The following is a 21,566-nucleotide window of genomic DNA, read 5'->3' as shown; positions in this document are numbered from 1 at the left end:
ACATAGTAACAGACTGATTAGATATAATAGAAACTTTAGGATCTGATAAATTCTTTTATTTAATTTTATTTTTAAGATTTTTATTAATTTATTTGAGAGCGAGAGAGTCAGCACAAGCAGGGGAGAAGGAGAAGCAGACTCCCTGCTGAACAGGGAGCCTGATGCTGGGCTCCATCTGACCCTAGGATCAGACCCAAGCCCAAGGCAGATGCACAACCTGCTGAGCTGCTGCGGTGCCCCTGATATATTCTTTTAGATCCATATAGACAAAACTTAAGCAAAAGAAAATACATTTTTTTAAGGATTTTAGAGAAAATCACCTATTATTTAACTTCTACCCCCACTCAAAAAAGTTCTCATACTCTGATGTGTTCTATGACAGTTTTGCTAGTTACACTTTTTAAAGGTTTGCTAGGAATGAACTTTGGCTACTTTGGTGGGCCATTGTGGCCAAATAGTGTTGAGTAGCTTTTAAGATTTATATGAGGCTAAGTAGGCTTAGCTCAATAAGGGTAGAAAAAATATGGTACGCCTCCCAACTTGTCTGCTTGCTGACATGGTTCAGTTCTGAACCTTGACATTTAATAGTATAGTTTGCTTGGGTCTAGATCAGTTTCTTCCCTTAATGTGTTAACAACTGTGATGAAAAGAGGGTTGTATTGTCAAATCACTTTGGAGAATACTTTAATTAAAAATTAAACTGGTCTGTGTACAGCTCGGAGCCTTTTGTTAATACATTGTTAATGTACAGGAATGGAATGTAGGAGGTAGTGTTTTTGGACTGTGGAATGCCCTTTATTCATGTAACACTGTGAGTCATTTGTGTTTCCTCTGACCAGGGGAAACCCTGCTCTTAGCTGATTCGGAGAGGTCTCCGATCAAGAATATGGACCCAAACAATGTGTTTTGGTATTAGGGGTCTGTGTGATTAGCCTTTGCAGCCCTGGCTTGAATTTAGGTTTGGGATCTGTTCAGGAGTAGGAATGGCCCACTTATTCCATATTTCTTAAACTACTCAGAAGTAGTACAGACCTTACATGAAACTCCCAACAGTACTATTACCACTGAATTTGTCTTAATGGATAGGATTATCTTTTTCTCTTAGTGTGTGGAAGGATGTTCTTTTAGCTTTTAATACAGTGCCTAGCCATTTGGCTACAAATAAATTTATTCAGTTGTGACTTTGATCACTGAATTTACTTATTCCTTGTGATATTTGAAGGATACAGTAGCATAAATGGGTCAATACAAATATATTGCCACATATGGAAAAACATGCTCCATTGACCTTCAGAGTCACAGTAAACTAATTATGAGGTCAAGACCTTTTTCTTCCGACAGTAGCATAAAATATTATTTATTGGGTTTGATGATGAAATTTTCCTACTATTTTGAAGAGCAAGATAGGCTCCTAACAGTGCCAGTTTTCAGTTTTCAAAACCATTTCTATAGAATAAAGTTTTGAAAATGTGCATTTTATTTGACCAGAAGATTTCTCGCTATTCATTGATATTCCAACTGTAAGCTTTTCTAGGGGAATTATGTGCTATATTAAGAATAGAAGGCCCTATATTTTGAAATAATCCCATTACTATAACAGAATTCCCTCTTTTGAATAAGTTGCATGAAGCAGAGGAAACTTTGTCCTGAGCTGAGCAGTTTTTAGAGGGCCGATGGGGGCTCAGCCACAGTGTTCATTACATCATCTTTTCATCCCATTTAGCCAGCGTTCTCTCTGGTGGGTTCAGTGAGGCCATGGACTCGGTATCATAACCCTGCTGAGAAAGTCACTGCTTACTGCTCGGGGGGTAGTAAGGTAGAAGGGCAAAGAGAATGTACTACTAAAATCACCTAGAGAAAACTGATACTGGAGTGAGATAAATACCCCTGAGTCTTTTTTTTTTTTTTTTTTTCTTTTTGGTCAGCTGTTATAGGAAGAGATTTAAAGCTCTTAGGCCAGACCTGAATTTATTTTTATTCCTTAAGCCCTTAAGTGAGAAAAGTTGGCATCCAAGGGCAGAGCTCTACCCTTGTGTGTTTACTAGCAGTCAGTAGTGACTACAGGGAAGGCAGCCCGAGACACACAGCTCATCAAAACTGATAAGCCCGGGAGCAGAAGCAGAGAAAGATTCTTGCGGCCACGTGTATGCCTACCTAAAGAAAGGTGATGATGTCCTTCAGGGCACTTGTAATAAACTTGTAAGCTTTTATTCAACTGGATAGTTCATCTGCATTCAGCAGCGTTTCCACTATAGTTGTGCGTCACTGCGAGACTGCATGGTAATGAAGCCAAAGCACTGTGGGCCAAAACTCTGCTGCCTGGGAGAGGAGAAGGGACAGCGGCTTGGAGAGATAGATCAACAAACCGGAGCCTGCTGCTGCTGCTGCTGCTGCTGCTGCTGTAGCAGCCCAGTTGAGACACAATGTTGAGCCTACAGGATTCTGTGTTTTTTGAAATTAGCATAAAGTCCTTGTTAAAGTCCTGGAGCAGCAGCTGTAAGTATATATATTCCTAAATGGGAGAAATGCTGATGTATGATCATGGCCATTCCTTGCATGCTAATCCTTTAGACCAATCCAAATAGAATCAGAGCTGTTGAAAATAACACGAGGAGTATTTTCTTGGATGGTAGTCAGTGAGAGGGTTAGAAAATCTGGATGTGTACACACTGGGCAGTTGTACTATTGGCGGTTAAATAGTCTTTGACTGAAATTGACCAGCGTTGGTTTTCTTGTTAATTTTTTGTATGGTTCTGGCAAAGTTTCTCTCCATTGGTCCGACATAGTGGGGGAAATGACAGATAGACTCCGACCTCTGCAGGGTTCTCAGATACCAGTACTATTCCACAGTTCTGTTAGGACAGAATGTTTGTTTGAAGCAACATCAGCTGTCTGAAAGCATCAGATGATTTAATATAATTCTCATAAGTTCTCCCCTACTCCTGTAATTGAAGTTACTATGAGGATTTTTCATGTATGTAGTGAATTTTCTGATAAGGAACATTCAAATTCAAAGTTCAGGTAGGTCAGTAAAACTAATGTCGTTGAGTTGTCATGTTGTCCATAACTCCCTTCCCAATATGTGAATTTGGCAGAAATCCTGATTTTGTTCAGTATTTCTAGTATTTTCCAGTGGTACTTTTCTCTGAAGACCTGAAAGCACTTCTAGAAATGATTTATTACCACAATCTGTGTTTTTTTGGTCAAAATTATCATAATAATATGATATCAAACTAATGGAGTAATCAAGCAAAGATTCTGTTGTAATGTCTGTTTTGGCCAAAGAAAACTAAAACATAGGGGAAAAAATGTGACTTTACCAAGGTCATACAGTGGCAAAGAACTGGAATTAGAACTGAGTTGTTCTTGCTCCCAACTGTGCTGCTGATGTCTGAGCAAACTACTGAATAAAATATGAAAGACCTAAATTTAATTTTTTCCAGTTAACTCTTTACCCAAATATTTACTTAGCATAGTTTTGTAAGCAAATAATGTAAAAGGCCAAATGTTGATATAGGGGGAGAAAACCCCTTAAGGGAAAGCCTTACAGAATAGAATTTGAAGAGATTTGTATTTTGCCAAATATACTGCACTTACAATCTCCGTATTTCTTTTATTTTTGATCTGTAAGTAATTCTTCCATATGGATATGTTGTTGTGCCAGATGGCAGAAAGTTATCTTAGTTCTAGGAAAGTTTCTAAGTGAATTAAAATATTGGGAGAATTATAATTGAATTGTAATTACTAATTTAAATGAAGTACTTTTACTACTTAAAAGGGTAATACAGAATGCATTTTTACTAAAACCGACTGTAGTTTCTAATCTCTCTTGCCCCTTTGTCCCTCCTTCCTCCATCCTTACCAGGTACTTTTTAAAAATAGTAAGACAGGTTTATAGTGATAATAAAGCTCTAACTAATGGGCTCTTGTATCAGAACAGTGCATTAGATTATATCACAGCAGCTTGACTTGTAAAAACTTAGTTTGCTTAGATACTTGTGAATTATGTGGTTATTTTGTTTTGTGACCATTTAAACATTTCTACATGTCATTGCCCTAACCCTGTAACCAGCAACAGCCAAATCTCATGTAATCACATTCCCTGAATCCAGAAGTGAACCAAAAACAGATGTTTGTAAAGTCTTTGTCGTTAGCTATTAGTACTCTAATGATTCAGTTTGTGGGCATCCCGTTGCCCTTGGGCAGTCATGGTCCACATCTTGTGAAGGTGTTTTTACTGTTGTAAAGCAATAGGTTAATATGGAGAGGAGAGACTGTTCTCACTGTTCACCAAGTCTCACTGTTCACCAAGACCCTGACTAGGTCGTTCTAGCCCCAAAAGTGGGAGACTGTTTTTCTTTTACCAGTATCTGTGGAAGTCTTTTTAAAATCTTCCCTTGGCCCTTTATTGTATTTAAAAAGGAGAGAGAGAAGATAAAAATATTTTTAAGACCCTAGAGAAGGACGGTAGTTACCTCTCTCTTCCAGGGGTTGTTTTCATAATCCAGCACTTGAATCAGCTCACATTGATTGAGCATATACTGTACTGAAACCACTAAATGTGATCTTGGCTCATAAGGAGCTTCTAGTTTTGTCAGAGAGTAAATATGCATGTAAAGTTAACAGTGAGAAGTTAACCGAGTGGTGCTGCATATGCATCATGACTTACCACGTGACTGTTACATGTGACAAGAATGGGGAGTACGGAGACCAAAGGAATCCTATGGAACCACAGGGGACAGAGAAGACTTACAGGGAAAGGAATTTGAGTTCAGTTTTGAATGACAGGATGTTCCCCACCATGGTAGACAGTACTGCACCCACAGTCTCCCTGAGCCAGAAAGCAGGTGTGGATCAACAGCCCTCTCTCACGGATACACCACCTATACCCGCCACCCCTACTCCCCTGCCCCCAGCCACTTATCAAAATGTGTTGTCCTACCTTCTACAGTTTCCTTAGTCTCTCCTGCCTTCTGTTCCCAGAGCCACTTAACTTGATTCAGGCCTCTCTTCATTAACATCTGGATTATTGCCAGAGCTTCCTTTTTGTCTTCTTAGCCTCTTCCATGTTGCTACCAAAGGCTCCTTTTAAAAGCCCGCTCTTCCCGTCTCCGTCTTTTATCCCCCATGGGATGAAACCTTTTGTCATCCAGCCCTTGCTCATTTTGTGCCTTCCTTTCTTGCTGTGCTTGCCCAGTTCCTGGAGCATGCCATGCCTTTGTATCTGCTGCTACCTTTGCCTGGAATGCGCTTCCTTTAACCCCTTCAGCCCTCTGTCTGCTTCACGATCAATTCTTCTTGTCTTTGAAGACTCATCCTTTCCAGATGGGATACTTAATGCTTCATCTGTTCTGGTCTTCACCTTAAACATCATGGTATCACCACGGTATCATCATTATGCTTATCACCTCATTCATGACTTTCTCCACTACTTGAGTGGAAGCTCCTGGAGGGCATAGATTGTCTTTTTTGTTCTTTGCATACTTAATACTTTTTTATACACTTAATGCTTGATTAAGTTCTGGTAGCTGTGCGGGCAACTAAGATCAAACTTGGAGATGTAGTCATTTTTGTTGGAATGGACTAATAATAGGAAAAAGGATAGATATATGGCATATATATGGCACATATCTTCTACTATGTGTTTATTATTATATTAGTGATGTCTCTAAGGAGAGTAACTCCTAAAGCAGGAGTTTATAAAATGATACCTTAGTAAATTTTTAAAAATTAGCATTAAAATCTATTTAGTGAATTTCTCAGGAAGAATAGAGAAAACCCCAATTTATTAATAGCTTTTGTCTAAAAAAAATAGAAATGGCAAATTGTTTTCCCATTAAATAAACTATATATTTCAAATGTTTCCCTACTCTCTTTAAAGAAAAAGGAAAAAGGAAAATTAAATTTTTGTCATTGAGCATAATTTAATAGCAGTGCATGTTATAATTCTTTATCATTAAATAATAATGTTTCATGTTTATAAGATGCATTTCCCACGATTTGTATTATTGTTAAATCCTACCTTTTTTTTTTTTTTTAATGCTACGTTTTATATTAATCATTAGAGGCCCTCTGGTTTCAAGGCCTGCTTAGCTGGCGGAATGTTGATGCAGTGCTGCTGAAGTTTGATTATAGTTGAGCTTATTTCTTTCAGTAACAACAATGAAGTGACATTCATATGGCCTAAATTCAGGATTTTGTCTTTGTGCCAACAGTTTTAGGCATTACTTCTTTTAAAAACTGAATCAGGAACATTCTGTTAAACCAGCTGTGTAGTGAGGATGTTATCATTAAAAGATTGGCTTAGTTCCCTAAAATTGATAAGACAATGCAAGATTCAGTACTGAGATCTATCCAGTTATGTATCTGCAATGTTAATTAAGGTCACATATGCATTATCCATATAATACTCTTGTAAACATATTTATAGAATTTATTTTGCATATATAATTTTATGACAGCTAGTGTTTCAAAAAATTAAGTTGTTATCATAGACATAGAAGAGATGAATTAACATTTTAACCACTGTTTTTATAAATTAAAATATGAATAAGATACGGTATGTTAAGAAACAATCTGCATAAATTACTTGGGTTTTTGCACAATGAGCAAAGTTCAGAGTTTTTAATGCTCAGAGATGTTTTTCCTAGATTGCAAAAATAGTAAATGCCAGCTCCCAAAAGCACAATTATGCATTTATCTAAATTTTAGTTAAAATTTGTGTGTCACTTGATTAAAATAATACTACTACCATTTATTGAAGTAATTATGAGTCTGGTGTTGTGGTAAGTACCTATTATGTATGTGTGCACAGTCAAATTATGTGTATATACATTCATTAAATATCTTGTAAGCATCTTGAAAATCTAATGGGGCAAGCTATTATTGTCATTTTAGAAATAATAGGTTTATGATATAATGTAACATATATATAATTTACATACCATAGCATCATCCTTTTACAGTGTATCATTCAGTAGCTTTTAGTATATTAACTAAGTTGTACAACTATCACCACTCTCTAGTTGTAGAACATTTTTATAATCCCCAAAAGAAGCCTCATACTTATTTATCTATTGCTTGTCTCTATGGATTTGCCTCTTCTGGACATTTCATGTAAATGCAATCCTATTAGGTGTTGTTTTGTGACCATCTTCTTTCACTTACCATGTTTCTGAGGCTCATCTATTTGTAGCATGTATCAGTATCTTATTACTTTGTATGATTGACTAATACTCCATTGTATGGATATACCACATTTTGTTTATCTACTTATTGGTAGATAGTGTTATTTTTTTAAATAGAAGAGTAAATTGGGGTTCAGATAAGTGAAAAAGCAGTAAGAACACCCACCCCATTATACACCCAACACCCTCGCCTGGTTTTATTGAGATATAACTGACATATTACATTGTATAAGTTTAAGGCATATAATATAATGATTATATATATATATATGTATGTATAGCAAAATACAAATACCATAATGAGATTAACATCCATCACCTCACATGGTAGAATTTTTTTCCTTGTGATTAAAACTTTTAAGATCTACTCTGCTAGTAACTTTCAAAAATACAACACAGTAATGTTAACCCAGTATTTTCAACAGAGTATAGTTATTGTACATTACATGCCAAATTTGTTAGCCAACAGCCTTTAATTCTTCATATTTCAAAGTCTTCCCTGATCTCTGGTGATACTTCTGTAAAATCTGAGGGAAGACAGAGTTAACAGTTTGGATGGAGAAGGGATATGGCATGTTGGTCAGTAGAGGAAATATGACCAATTTGGCTGGAGCAGAGAAGCATGGGAATGAGCTGGAAATGTAGGCAGGGGCCAGAGCACATGGAATCTTGAAGCCTCCTATGGATTTTGTCTTAAACCTAAAACAGATGCAGAACCATTGATGGACTTTGTGAAAGTAGTTGGGATAATTTCATCAGACTTCTGTTTTTCATGGAATGGGGTGGGCGTGGAGAGAGAGGGACGTACTATGTGTGTGGGAGGAAAGTTGGGATGTGACTGCAGTAGACGAGACATGAGATGAAGGTTGAACAAAAGAAAGGAAGAAAAGAAAATTCTTTTCTTAAGCAAATGTAATATAATGCCTACTACATAAATAGGTACTCTTCTGAGTGCTTCACAAAATATTAACTCATTTAATCATGGATATGAGAAATACTTAAGAGGCAGGAACAAAGATATGGGGGTGAAGGAGATTTTGAACTAGGTTTCTATAAATGAATTTGGTAGGGTAATTTATATTCTCATTGACATTAATTTCAGAGATGTAACCATTGAGAGTTAAAATTAATCACATTGTAAAAGAATCACTTATTGCCTATTGCCAAAATACTCTCTCATCCCTCAGAGAAATCTGTCTGTTTTAGGAAATGAAGCCTAGATAAAGAAGCCAACTCATTGTGCTAAGTGAACAGTATGAACTCTGTGATGGTCCCTGAATTTAGAGTTCCTAGCTGCAGACGTCATTGAATTTAGGAACCATGAGCCTGCTTTATCCATTTAAAAAATATACAGATTTTTAACTCCTGAAGCTAGGTTTACATCATTTGACACATATACTTAATTCTCAAGACTGAACATTTTGTGTTGTGAGAAGTAAGCTGATTCTCTCATTAAATATTTGGTTTTATGGTTTGAAGATCTTATATTGGTAAATATTAGAATAAAGACATATAATTTAATGAGAAAATTCAAGATGGGGAAAATCTAAGATGAATGGTCAAAATATTCATAGGTGTCTAAGATTATTAAAAAAGGACAGTGTAGGGGCACCTAGGTGGCTCAGTCCATTAATTGTCTCCCATTGGCTCAGGTTCTGATCCCACCCTGGAATTGAGCCCCTCTTCAAGTTCCCTGCTCAGCAGGGAGTCTGTTTCTCCCTCTCCCTGCTTTTGTGGCCTAGCAATCACTTTCTCTCTCAAATAAATATATATATTTTTAAAGACAGTGTAATACATGTGGCAAGTTTCAGACTTGCTGTTATATAAACGTGGATGTCATAACCTCCCCATTTGTACCTTTTGTTGTAGTTGTGTCTAAATTCTGTCTTGGGGTGCCTGGGTGGTGTAGTGGGTTAAGCACCCAACTCTTGGCTTTTAGCTCAGGTCATGATTTCAGGGTCATGAGATCAAACCCTGCATCAGCTCTGCTCTCAGCATGGGGTCTACTTGAGTTTCTGTCTCCATCTCCTTCTGCCCCTCCCCACCACACACTTGCTCTCTTTCTCTCTCAAATAAATCTTCTTTAAAAAACCCCCCAAACCCTGTCTTATTATTAGGCCCTGGGTCCTCTCCAATGCAAAGATACTGAGTTTTGGAGAGCCCTAGCTCACTAGTCCAGACAACTCAGCATCAGCCCAACTTCACTATAAGCTTTGGCCTGACTTAGTTCTTATGTTCTAGTATCTGGGCTGCTTCTCTTTCTCGTGTCAAGGAATGGAGATCAGAGCCTTCACCTCTACTAATTGGTATTTCTGCCTTCCTGAGCCTTGCCTTATCAAACTCTTCGGTGACTCTGTTTCCTTCAAATATGAAACTGCTTTGCTCCTCAAGAGAATGAAATTCTCATCCCAAAAGAGCAATTTGGACTCAAAGACTCAAGACACCTCTCTTACGGCATGTCCCTTGTACTTCCTCTTCTTAGACTTTGCATGTTTGCTAACATAACTCTTGTTCTTTCATGGATCTTCATGGTGCCTTTAACCTGTTGTCAGATTCTTTAGAAACCACATTCTGCCTCCATTCCTAGATTTCTCATTACCTCTGGCATTGCTGATGTTAAGCCATTATGCATCCTTATGGCTGTACTGATCTTTACAGCCAGTCAATTCCAATTGCCCCTCTATGCTGATTGCTAAATGTTTTATTTATTTTTAAAAAATATTTATTTATTTATTTATTTATTTATTTATTTATTTATTTATTTATGATAGAGAGAAAGAGAGGCAGAGACACAGGAGGAATGAGAAGCAGGCTCCATGCCAGGAGCCTGACGTGGGACTCGATCCTGGGACTCCAGGATCGCGCCCTGGGCCAAAGGCAGGCGCTAACCTGCTGAGCCACCCAGGGATTCCTGCTAAATGTTTTAAATGTGACAACTGATAGGTATCTGGCATACATTAGTAGTTAGGCGCCAAATCATTGGGTTCTGGCTTATTCCAGTGTTCCATTACTGGCCATAAGACTCTTTTAGGGTTCCTTTCTTGAAGTAACCATGCTTACAATTTCATCACATTGATGAGACATAGTTTGCTGGCCTTTTGCAGGATGGAATGGGTTTTGTTCTCTTGATTATTCCTCCTCGTCTTTTTTTTTTTTTTTAAGATTTTATTTATTCATGAGAGTTATATAGGGAAGGGCAAAGACATAGGCAGAGTGAGAAGCAGGCTCCCTTTGGGAAGCCTGATGTGGGACTCAATCCCAGGACCCCGAGATCATGACCTGAGCCAAAGGCAGACACTCAACCACTGAGCCACCCAGGTGCCCCTTCCACCTAATATTTAATGCGTGATGTCCAGGACACTGCTTAAGTGGAATTTCTTACAATTTTCTTCTGAGTCTACTAGTTGGTTTAAGCATGCTATTTCCCAACTTAAAAAATTTGCTAAAATGAGTAAAGTGTTAAGGGTTTTTAGAAAAGAGAATTCAAGAGAAATCTGTTTGGGGAAAACTGTAGAAGCCAAATTCCAAACTGTCCAACTTATTCCTTTTAGAAGATAATTAATTGGAAATGTGATGGCAGTTCATAGTAGAAAATCATACGGATAGTTTAGAGACAATACATATATTTATTGACACGTGGTACAGAAAGTAGTGAAAATATTCATAAAAATGAAGGATGAACTAATATCTATTAATAACAGTATAACAAAAATACAGATTTATATTACGTACATTAAATGTATATTTTTTGTTTAAAATAATCTTCACTGATGTTTAGAGCAGCTTTATTCATATTTGCCAAAACTTGGAAGTGACAGAGACGCCCTTCAGTAGGTGAGTGGGTAGATGAGCTGTGGTCCATCCAGATAATGGAATATTATTAAGTACTAAAATGAAATGAGCTGTCAAGCCGTGAAAAGATTTGTAGGCAACTTAAATGCATTATTACTAAGTGAAAGAAGCCAGTCTGAAAATATTACATACTCTAGGATTCTAACAATAGGACGTTCTGGAAAAGGTAAAACTGGAGGCCGTTAGAAAAGTAGTTGCCAGGGGTTAGAGGGGAGGGATGGATAAGTTGGTAGAGCTCAGGGGATTTTTAGGGCAGTGAGACTACTCTGTAATAGTACTATGTTGATGGATGCATTTGTTCAAACCTATAGAATATAAAACACCAGAAATGAACTGTAAGGTAAACGATCGCCTTTGGGTGATAATGATGTGTCAGTGGCGGTTCATCGACTGTAACAAATGTACCTGCTGGTAGGAGATGTTGGTAATGGGGGAGGCTATGCATGCCTGGGACCAGAAGGTATACGGGAAATCTCTGTTCCTTCTCTCAATTTTGCTGTGAACCTAAAACTGCTTTTTTTTTTTTTTTTTTTTTTAAGATTTTACTTATTTGTCTGAGAGAGAGGATTATTTGAGAACAAGAGAGCAAGCATGAGCAGGGAGGGGGGAGAGGGGCAGAGGGAGAGAGAGAAGCAGACAGGGCTGGATCCCAGGACCCTGAGATCATGACCTGAGCTGAAGGCAGATGTTTAACCGCCTGAGCCACCCAGGTGCCCCCTAAAACTGCTTTTTTTTTTTAAGTCTTAAAAAAATGGAAAAACTAAAAGTTTCACATAAAATTTTGGAGCAATATATGAATGAGTCATTCTTATTATAGGGAGACTGTGGAAGAAAAGAAAATGATGATTCCAATAAAAATGGCCTTAGTAACACTCCTGAAGGTAAGGCTAGTGGTGCATTTTTACGCAGCATACAGAGGCATGCATTTCCATGATTTGCTATGTAGGGCCTAGCGAGGTTCCGATAGAGGAGAGTCACTTTGGCTGCTATGTGAAGCTGTTATTTCATTTGCTAAGAAGCAGGGATGTGAAGGAAGATTTTTCGGGATTCTGCATAGATTATTCTTATGCACTCAAAACTTAACCATGCAGAAAAAAGAAGGGGGGATTCCTTTCAGTACCATGGGGTTTGGTGACTAGACCAGTTATAGGGTACAAGTCATGGGGAGGAATTGACAATGGTTCTTGAGTTCTCATCACTGAAACCTCACCCCTTGAGATTGTGGATAATGAAAGGCAGAGGATTGATGGGCACCAGGATATGTGGTCTGGGGCACGGTTCGGCGAAGAAAGCCTAGTGGCAGAAACCATGAGAGAAAAATCAGTTCGTGGAGATTTCTAGTTCAAACTGGGAGAGAACCACGTATGACTTCTTAAAATTAGGTTTTTGAGTTGTTTTATTGATCTTTCACTTTGCTTCCTAGAGCTTTGCCCCTGACATGCGTTTATTGAACACTCTCCAAATTGCTTGATGAATGTTATTTGTGATTATTCTATAAACAGGTTTCTGTGTTTATGGTATTTTTGAAACTTGTTATTGATCAGAATTAGTTTTAAGTAAAATCATTGTACAGAACTAATTGTTCCACTTAAAATGAATAGGCAAGGATTCTCAACCTTGGCTGCACCTTAGTATCATGTTAGGGAGCTGTCAGATACCCACAGATGCCCGGGCCTCACTCCAAAGATTTTGATTGTGATTTAAGGAATTGCCAGAGAAGGCCAGTGAAGACTGGGATCAGGTCATAAAACTTGACTTTGCCTCAATGCTGAGAAGGGATATGCAATCTTTTTCAGGAGGCGGAATTATAATAAACAGTCCGACAGAATCAAGTTTTTATGTTTGCCAATTGACTAATTTACAATGAGAAATATGCCAAGTGGGTGTTAATGCTGGAGCTGGCTGGCTGTCCCTTCCTCTCCTTGTGGGGTAGGTCGTACAAAGCTAAATTATAATCAGAAAGTTGCACGGAAAGCTTGTAGATCAAAGAAATTAATATCTGTGATGCCGTGCCATGGGGGCTGGAATGTTGCTCTCATTCGGCTTACTCGGCTGTATGAGGCAGACGTTACATTTCCGCCAGCAATAGGTTAAGTGTTCAGTTTCCCTGTACCTTGCCAACAATAGAGCTGATTATTTGTTTTAATATTTGCCAGTCTGATGTGTATACAATGAAAGCTTATTGCTACTTTGGTTTGCATTTTCTGGATACTAATATTTTTTTCACATATGGTCTCTCTTAGGTTTGTTCTTACATGAATTGCCTAATTATATTCTTTTGCCAATTTTTCTCTATTATCTTGTCAATTTCTAAGAGGATACTTTTTATGAGCTGCTACCTACGTTACATTCTTTACCAAATTATTTCCTAGCTCATTTATGGCATTGTTTGCCTTATAAATATTTAAATTTTAAAATTTTTATTTGAATGCATTCGTCTTTTTAAAAATAATTTTGGGTTTTCTATCTGGGCCAACAGTTTTCTCTCCTGGATTCTGTGTGTTGACCCCTAATTTTTTTCTTTAAAAAAAAACTTTAAAAAATTTAAAAAATTAATTTTCAATATCCTGTTAATCTGGACTTTGGTTTTTGAATATAATGTATTCTTTTCAGATGAATAGTCGGGTGATATTCTAACATTATTACTACACAAATCATCCTCTTCCCTCAGATTTTGCCCAGGTTGAATTCTTATTCTGGGATTTTGGGGAGGTTGTCTAATGTTTTACATTAATCTGATTTATCTGTACTTAGGTTTACTGAATTTATTATACTGTTGTATTATGTTCTGGTATAGTCATTTTATATTTTGATGGAATGTTTCTAATGTGTTCTGATTACAGTCATGTTGTCTTCTGATTTAGAAAATATTCTTTATTTTTTTAAATAATTTGTTTAGCCATTTGGGAGATATTTAATCCTCTTTATGTACACTCTAAGATGGTTTTATCTAGTACAACTTGAGAAAGATAGTATTGAAATCTTAATTAAAATTGTCATAATTAATATATTAATTTTGTGAGAATTGACCCTTATCATAAAAATGCTCTTACCCATAAATAGGTCTTTCCATTTGTTCAAATCTTTTATTTCCTTTAAGGAGTTCTTGTATGGACACCTGGCTGGCTCAGTGAGTAGAGCATGATGAGAATCTCGATCTCAAGATCATGAGTTCAAGCCCCAGGTTGGGTGTAGAGATTACTTTAAAAAAAAAAAAAAAGGTTCTTACAGTTTCCTCTATGTAAGTCCTAGGTTTTCCTTATTAAATTTATTACAACTAGGGGCACATGGGTGGTTCAGTTGGTTGAGCATCTACCTTTAGCTTGGGTCCTGGGATCAAGCCCTTGTTTGCTCGGGTCCTCTCTCCCTCTCTCCCTCTCTCCCTCTCTCAAATGAATAATTAAAATCTTTAAAAAAAAATCTATCGCAACTGATTTTATATTTGTGAATACATTTGTATCCATTTTCCTTTCTAGTGATTATTGCTTTGATTTAGAAAACTTTGTTTCTTTTTCAGTATTTATAGCAATAATTTAACTTTTGTGTGTTTTTTTTTAACTTTTGTGTGTTCTTACATTTACTTATATTATCCCTTTACCTCCTGACATTAAATAAGGCAAGAGTCTGCATCCTTGTTTAGTTTCTGTTTTTAATTGAAATAGATTTGGTGTGTTGAAACCTATATTATTTAAGTTGGTAAATATTTTTGTTTCATCTCCGGCTGCTGGGTATCTATAGTGTGCAGTTACATCTCTTTGTGTGCCATACAGTTAGTGCTTTAAAGAGTAATCCCAAGAGTGGGAGAAGGGAAAGTAGTCTCAGCCTTTGTGAGCCTCTGTTAGTTAGCTCCCAGTTAAGATATTAGGAGGGGGCCCCTTTGGTCCTTGTCTTCTCCCACCATCTCAGCCTCATGGGTATGGAGGATTCAGCCCCCTTATGAGATTATGCTCAGCTTCTAGGAAGGCAGGGAAGATGGTTATATACCCATATGTAGTTGTTGACTTCCCTCAGGCCCTGGGCCCACGTATGTAGGGAACTGACATTCACATTTTCATTTCAGGGCTATCCTATGCTGATCCTCAGATTCACGTCTCGCTAGAGAAGAAAAGTCTGCCACAATAGCTTTTGCACTGGCTGCGAATGTTTTTATGGGAGGAGAGGAGAACAAAAATAAAAACAACTTTCTTGTTGCTACTGATACATACCCATGGTTGAGATATAATTCAACCCATTCATTTTCTAGTGAAAAAACAGAAGCTTAGAAAGGTTAAATAATATGACCACGATTATAATGATAACTAAGTAGCCAAGTCAAGTTTGGGGCCCTGGTCTTCTGACTCCTGGGTTCATGCACATTTTAAAAATACCACATCATTTCTAGATTTTTAGAATAGTTCCTTAGTTGAGTCTCCGAAGGTTCAAAGAGTACAAGAAAATAATAACCTCAGGGAGATTCTAGCTGAGTGAATAATGGATTATTTAGAGATAGGTCATTTTTCTTGAGCCTTATAATAAGTGATATTTCTGTAGTAGACTTCAAGTAAAAAAAAACTGGAAATGTGCCAAAGATGTCATAGGACTTCTATGTTTAGAAACTGTTTTCAATAGGAATAGTTTAGACTAGGATAAATAAACATTTTAGGAACAGATGTCCAAAGAACAAGCAAAAGTCTTAATTTTTCTATCCATTGAAATTCCACCAGAGCAAAAATGTTGGACTGAATAGTAAGAAAAATGATTACATTCACACAGAATAGAAATTTAAAGTATTTACGAATAGAACTAATAAGAATTACATATTCTGATTTTAAAAATTAGTAACTCAAAGAGTGAATAAAAATTCCAATCCAAAAAAAGAATTATATAGATCCCTTTTGAAATAAAGTATGCATTTTTCTTCGGGTACACAAAGGAAGAGAAATTAATGACAGTATGGCAGGTTCTAGACAAGAAGTCTTAATTAAGGCATCAGTTTTTTTTTTTTTAAGATTTTATTTATTTATTCATGAGAGACAGAGAGAGAGAGAGAGAGGCAGAGACACAGGCAGAGGGAGAAGCAGGCTCCATGCAGGGAGCCCGATGTGGGACTCGATCCCGGGTCTCCAGAGTCACACCCTGGGCTGAAGGCGGCGCTAAACCTTTGAGCCACTGGGCTGCCCCAAGGAATCAGTTTTTTTTCCAATTAATTTATGAAGACCTGCATAAGCCTGGAAGAATGAGTGAAAAACAATAGCTGAGAAATCACTGAAGATGATGAGTAAATAGGAGTATTTGTGCCAACAGATAATAAAACCTAGAAAGCTACAGTAATTAAAAGGAGATCCTGGTATAAAAACAGATTTTTAAAAATTTGATTGTGCTTATGTTTTACCATCTCACCATGATCTTTTTACATTTGTTATTATGAGACTGTGGTTTCACTCTATCATTGTTAAATTTGTTATCAAGAAAGGCATAGCAGAATATCACTCCTCAAAAAGACTGGTACCCAAGCTACAAGTTAAAGTGACAGTCCAGTACAGATAGGCCTAAGAGCTTTCTTCCGCCTACATTGTAGGCCTAATTCACTTCCAATCCCTTTCCTTTTCAAAAGATTTTCTTCTCCTGGCACCTGGGTGGCTCATTTAGTTGAGCACCAGACTCTTGGTCTCCTCTCAGAATGAGGGGGGAAGCAAGCCCTGCGTGGGACTCTGCACTCAGTGGGGAGTCTGCTTGAGATTCTCTCTCCCCCTGCCCCTCCGCCCCTTGCACACATGCATGCTGGCTGTCTCATCAATCAATCCATCCTTTAAAAAAAAAAAAAAAAAAGGAATTTCTTTTCCCAGCTTCCGCACTGTATGTATATAACCAAGTGGGGAAGCATCCAAAAGTAGAATTTTTGTTGTTGTTGTTGTTTTAAAGATTTATTTACTTACAGAAAGAAAGAGAGAGAGAGCATACATGTGTGTGTGCCAGGCAGAGAGGGAAAGAGACTCTCAAGCAGGCTCCCTGCTAAGCATGAAGCCTCACATGGAACTTGATCTCAGGACCCCGAGATCATGACCTAAACCAAAATCAAGAGTTGGGTGCTTAACCCACTGAGCTACTAGTGCACCCTCTCCCAAAACCAGATTCTTCTTCTCCTCCTCCTCCTCCTCCTCCTCCTCCTCCTCCTCCTCCTCCTTCTTCCTCTTCTTCAAGATTTCCTTTATTCACGAGAGACACGGGTAGAGGAGAAGCAGGCTCCCTGAAGGGAGCCCGATGTGCGACTGGATCCTCGGACCCCAGGATCACGTCCTGAGCTGAAGGCAGATGCTCAACCCCTGAGCCACCCATGCATCCCAAAACCAGATTCTTAATGAGCAGAATAGAAAGCACAATTTGAGTATGGATTTAGTTTATGAGTGAATAAAATCAGTGATAGAATTTCAGTAAAGGAACCCAGAAGAATTGATTAAATATTAGGGGAATAAATGTCTTTATTGAATATCACTCCAAATAAACTCCAGTTGGGTGACAGATTTAAATAGGAAAAATATAACTAAGTAAAAAAGAGTTAAAAGAAAATATAGGCCAATACGTATCAACGTGGGAAAAGCTTTGTCTTTTTAGTGCTTTTTATGGAAATGAATTTGAAGATGCCACCAAAATATTTGATTTAGGAAGTACTTATTCTAAAGGAATAGTATGTTAATAATCTAGACCTTTAAAGAAAAAAAAGGGGGGATTTTCAAAATCTGGTGATTCTGGAGAAAATAAAACCACTGATCTGAAAGTTCTTAGAGGCTCAGGACCTAGGATGCCTGGGTGGCTCAGCGGTTGATTGTCTGCCTTGGGCTCAGTGATCCCGAGGTCCTGGGATCGAGTCCCGTGTCAGGCTCCCTTCATGGAGCCTGCTTCTTCCTCTGCCGGTGTCTCTGCTTCTCTATCTGTGTGTCTCATGAATAAATAAATAAAATCTTAAAGAAAAAGAAAAAACTCAGGACCCGGAGTTCGTATTTCACTCCTGTGTGACAAGTGACTTTAATTAGAAGTCAGTTTCCTCATCATAAATGACTGTAACTTGAAGTAGTATATTCTATACCTAGTTCCTGCTAGGAATTTTACCAGCTGGTTGTTAAACCCTTGATGGCTTAAAATCAGCCAAGATGACTATATTTACACAATGGAATCGGCAAATGCTATAAATCAGGACACTTTTTAAGAGACGTTTACCAGCCTATGACTTTTTTTTTTTTTAATTTTTTTTTTTTTTTTTTTTTTTTTTTATGATAGTCACAGAGAGATAGAGAGAGAGGCAGAGACACAGGCAGAGGGAGAAGCAGGCTCCATGCACCGGGAGCCCGACGTGGGACTCGATCCCGGGTCTCCAGGATCGCGCCCTGGGCCAAAGGCAGGCGCCAAACCGCTGCGCCACCCAGGGATCCCCCAGCCTATCACTTGAAATAAGAATAGTCTTATAAAAACTACAGAGAACAAACTGATGGTCACCTGAGGGGAGCTGGGGCTGAAGGGGGAAATAGGTAAAGGGGATTAAGAGGACAGTTGTCATTGTGATGAGCACTGAGTAGTGTATAGAGGTGTTGGGTCACTGTATTGTACACCTGAAACTAATATAAACCATATGTCAGTGATACTGAAATTAATATAAAAACTTAACAAAAAAATAAAGGAAAAAGCAAAATAGGTTTATTAGGGTAACATAAGACAATATGCAAAATGCCTTGATGTATTAAATAATGTTTCATTTCTGTCAGAAATACAGTGTCTGGTATGGGTTTTCTTTTTTTTTTTTTTTTTAATTTTTTATTTATTTATGATAGTCACAGAGAGAGAGAGAGAGGCAGAGACACAGGCAGAGGGAGAAGCAGGCTCCATGCACCGGGAGCCTGATGTGGGATTCGATCCCGGGTCTCCAGGATCGCGCCCTGGGCCAAAGGCAGGCGCCAAACCGCTGCGCCACCCAGGGATCCCAGGTATGGGTTTTCTTCATGTATGAAGAAATTTTGAGGTTACCTCACCCAACAACACACTGTGTGTGCACTGAAGTCGTCAAATAATGCTTTCGTATTGCACCTCTCAGCACCCAGCGGGTGCATATTATTTCTCTCTCTTTATCTCTTCTTCAGATATAGTTGCTTCCAAATGTGCAGCTCTTCTCTGGATAGTTTTTTGAGAGCTTGTACCAACCTAAGTGGCCTCCCTGAAAGTTGAAATTTGCTGCTATTCCCTGATACTGATTTTGCTGGCTTTGTTTCTACTTGCAGTCCACCATGTAACCTGATTTGTGTTTTTGACATTTTATTTTTAATTGACTTATAATCCGTTTCCTTTCTCTGAGCTTGATCCAAGCACATTATTGTTTTAAGCTTTAGCTTGAGCTGTTGTTTGTTTTGACTCTTCCCAGGCATCTTTGGTTCTGGCTGACAGGGATAGAATGGGCTTTTCTTTCTGTGTTATAAAAAAAAAAAATTTTTTTTTTTTTAACAGACTGTATTTTTTAGAGCGGTTTCACATTTACAGAAAATGTGAACAGAAAGTACAGACCGTTCCTGTGTACCCCTTTATCCTGCCCCCACCCCAATTATGAACCTACTTGACATATAATCACCGAAAGTAGTTTACGTTAGGGTTCACTCTTTGTCTCGTATATTCTATGGGTTTTGACAAATAGGATGATGTTTCCATCTTTACAGTATACAGAAGAGTTTGGGGTTTGTCAGAATCACCAGTGCTCCCCTCTTCATCCCTTTCTCCCTCCAACCCCTGGCAATCTCGCATCTTGTTACTGCCTCCCTACTTTGCTTTTTCCCTTAATGTCACATCAGGAATCATTAGCATGTAGTTTTTCAGACTGGCTTCTCTCACTCAATATTACGCATGTAGGTTTCCTCTAAGTCTTCTCCTGCCTTGATCATTCATTTTGTTTTAGCATTGAACGATGTTCCATTGTCTGGATGTACCACAGTTTGCGTTTTCACATTCACCTACTGAAGGACATCCTGGGTGCTTCCAAGTTTTGGCAGTTACAAATAAAGCTGCTATAAACATCCATATGCAGGTTTTTGTGTGGCCGTATTTTTTAACTCGTTTGGGTAAACACCAAGGAGCATGGTTGCTGGGTTGTATGGTAAGAGGATGTCTGGTTTTGTAAGAAACCTCTAAACCATGTTCCAAAATGCCTGTACCATTTCATATTTCCACCAATGAGGAAAGAGTTCCTCTCGTTCTGTGCCCTCACCAACATTTGGTGTTTTCAGTGTTCTGGATTTTTGGCTATTTTAATAGACATGTAGAGGTAAGTTAAAGTGGTAAGTGTTAAGTTATTTTTTTTAATTTCATTTATTTATTCATGAGAGACACAGAGAGAGAGAGAGGCAGAGACACAGGTAGAGGGAGAAGCAGGCTCCATGCAGGGAGCCCGATGTGGGACTCCATCCAGGTCTCCAGGATCATGACCTGGCCGAAGGCGTTGCTAAACTGCTGAGCCACCCTGGCTGCCCTCATTGTTGTTTTAATTTGCATTTCCCTGAAGACAGAGGATCTATCTGGAGCACCATTTCAAATCCTTATCTGTCATCTCTATGCCTTCTTTCTTGAGAGGTCTGTTCAGATATTTGGCCCATTTTAAAAAATTGGGTTATTTTCTTGTTGACTTTGAATAATTCTTTATATATTTTGGATACCAATCCTTTATCAAATATGTGTTTTGTAAAGATTTTCTCCCCATCTGGTCCTTGTTTTTTCATTCTCTTTACATTGTCATTTGTAAATGACTCCTCTTCTTTCTCTTCTGCCTGTGGATGTCCAGTTAGTTATTCCAGCACCATTTGTGGAAAAGTCTCCTTTCCCATTGATTGCCTTGGCTTCTTTGTCAAAGATCAGTTGACTTGATTTGTGTGGGTCTATTCCTGGGCTCTCTGTTCTGTTCTACTGATCTATTTGTTCTTTTACCAATACCACACTGTCTCTTTAACTTTATAAAGTGAGCCTTGATGTTGGATAGTGTAAGTCCTCCAGTTTCTTTGTTCTCTTTCAGGATTGTGTTGTCTATTCTGGGTCATTTGCCTCTCCATATAAACTTTAGAATCAGCTGGTTGCTATCCACAGAAGAACTTGTTGGGACAGGCTTGCCTTTTTTTTTTAAAAAAAAAGATTTTATTTATTTATTCATGAGAGACACAGGCAGAGGGAGAAGCAGGCTGTACGCAAGGAGCCTGATGTGGGACTCGATCCCAGGACCTTGGGATCATGCCCTGAGCCAAAGGCAGACGCTCAACCACTGAGCCCCCCCAGGCATCCCAGATAGGCTTGCTTTTTAAACTGAGAATTTTGGTTTTGCTTTTTTTAATGCAGAAATATTTTTTTACATTTGTCCTTGTTCCAAGGCCATTTACCTCATACGTTTTTTTCCCTCCTTGGGTGGCCATCAAAAATTTTATTGTTAGCCAGTTTAAGTAATAATAGTAATAATAATTTTTAAAAGATTTATTTATTTGAGAGAGAGAGAAAGAGAAAGAATGAGTTGGGGGAGAGGAGGAGAAAGAG

General features: G+C 38.1%; 1 protein-coding gene across 7 annotated transcripts in view; it reads left to right on the top strand.

Annotated features, from left to right (window-relative positions):
- FRYL (FRY like transcription coactivator) overlaps positions 1 to 21,566 on the top strand; it is a 258,580-nt gene that overhangs the window by 89,557 nt on the left and 147,457 nt on the right. For 3 of the 7 annotated variants that reach the window (XM_041724312.1, XM_041724307.1, XM_041724306.1), the window contains exon 1: positions 2,284 to 2,496. The exons of 1 other annotated variant lie outside the window; for it this stretch is intronic. In XM_041724312.1, the coding sequence (XP_041580246.1) occupies positions 2,424 to 2,496 (73 nt within the window). In that variant the 5' untranslated portion in view covers positions 2,284 to 2,423. Of the gene's footprint in view, positions 1 to 2,283; positions 2,497 to 21,566 lie in introns of those variants that run through there. 3 more of the 7 variants (XM_041724309.1, XM_041724308.1, XM_041724311.1) reach the window with 3 other exon arrangements.

This window comes from Vulpes lagopus, chromosome 12, assembly GCF_018345385.1.
Source record: "Vulpes lagopus strain Blue_001 chromosome 12, ASM1834538v1, whole genome shotgun sequence".
In the NCBI taxonomy this organism is placed as follows: domain Eukaryota; kingdom Metazoa; phylum Chordata; class Mammalia; order Carnivora; family Canidae; genus Vulpes; species Vulpes lagopus.
Note: the sequence above shows the minus strand (reverse complement) of the source record. Positions and strands in the feature narration are given on the sequence as shown.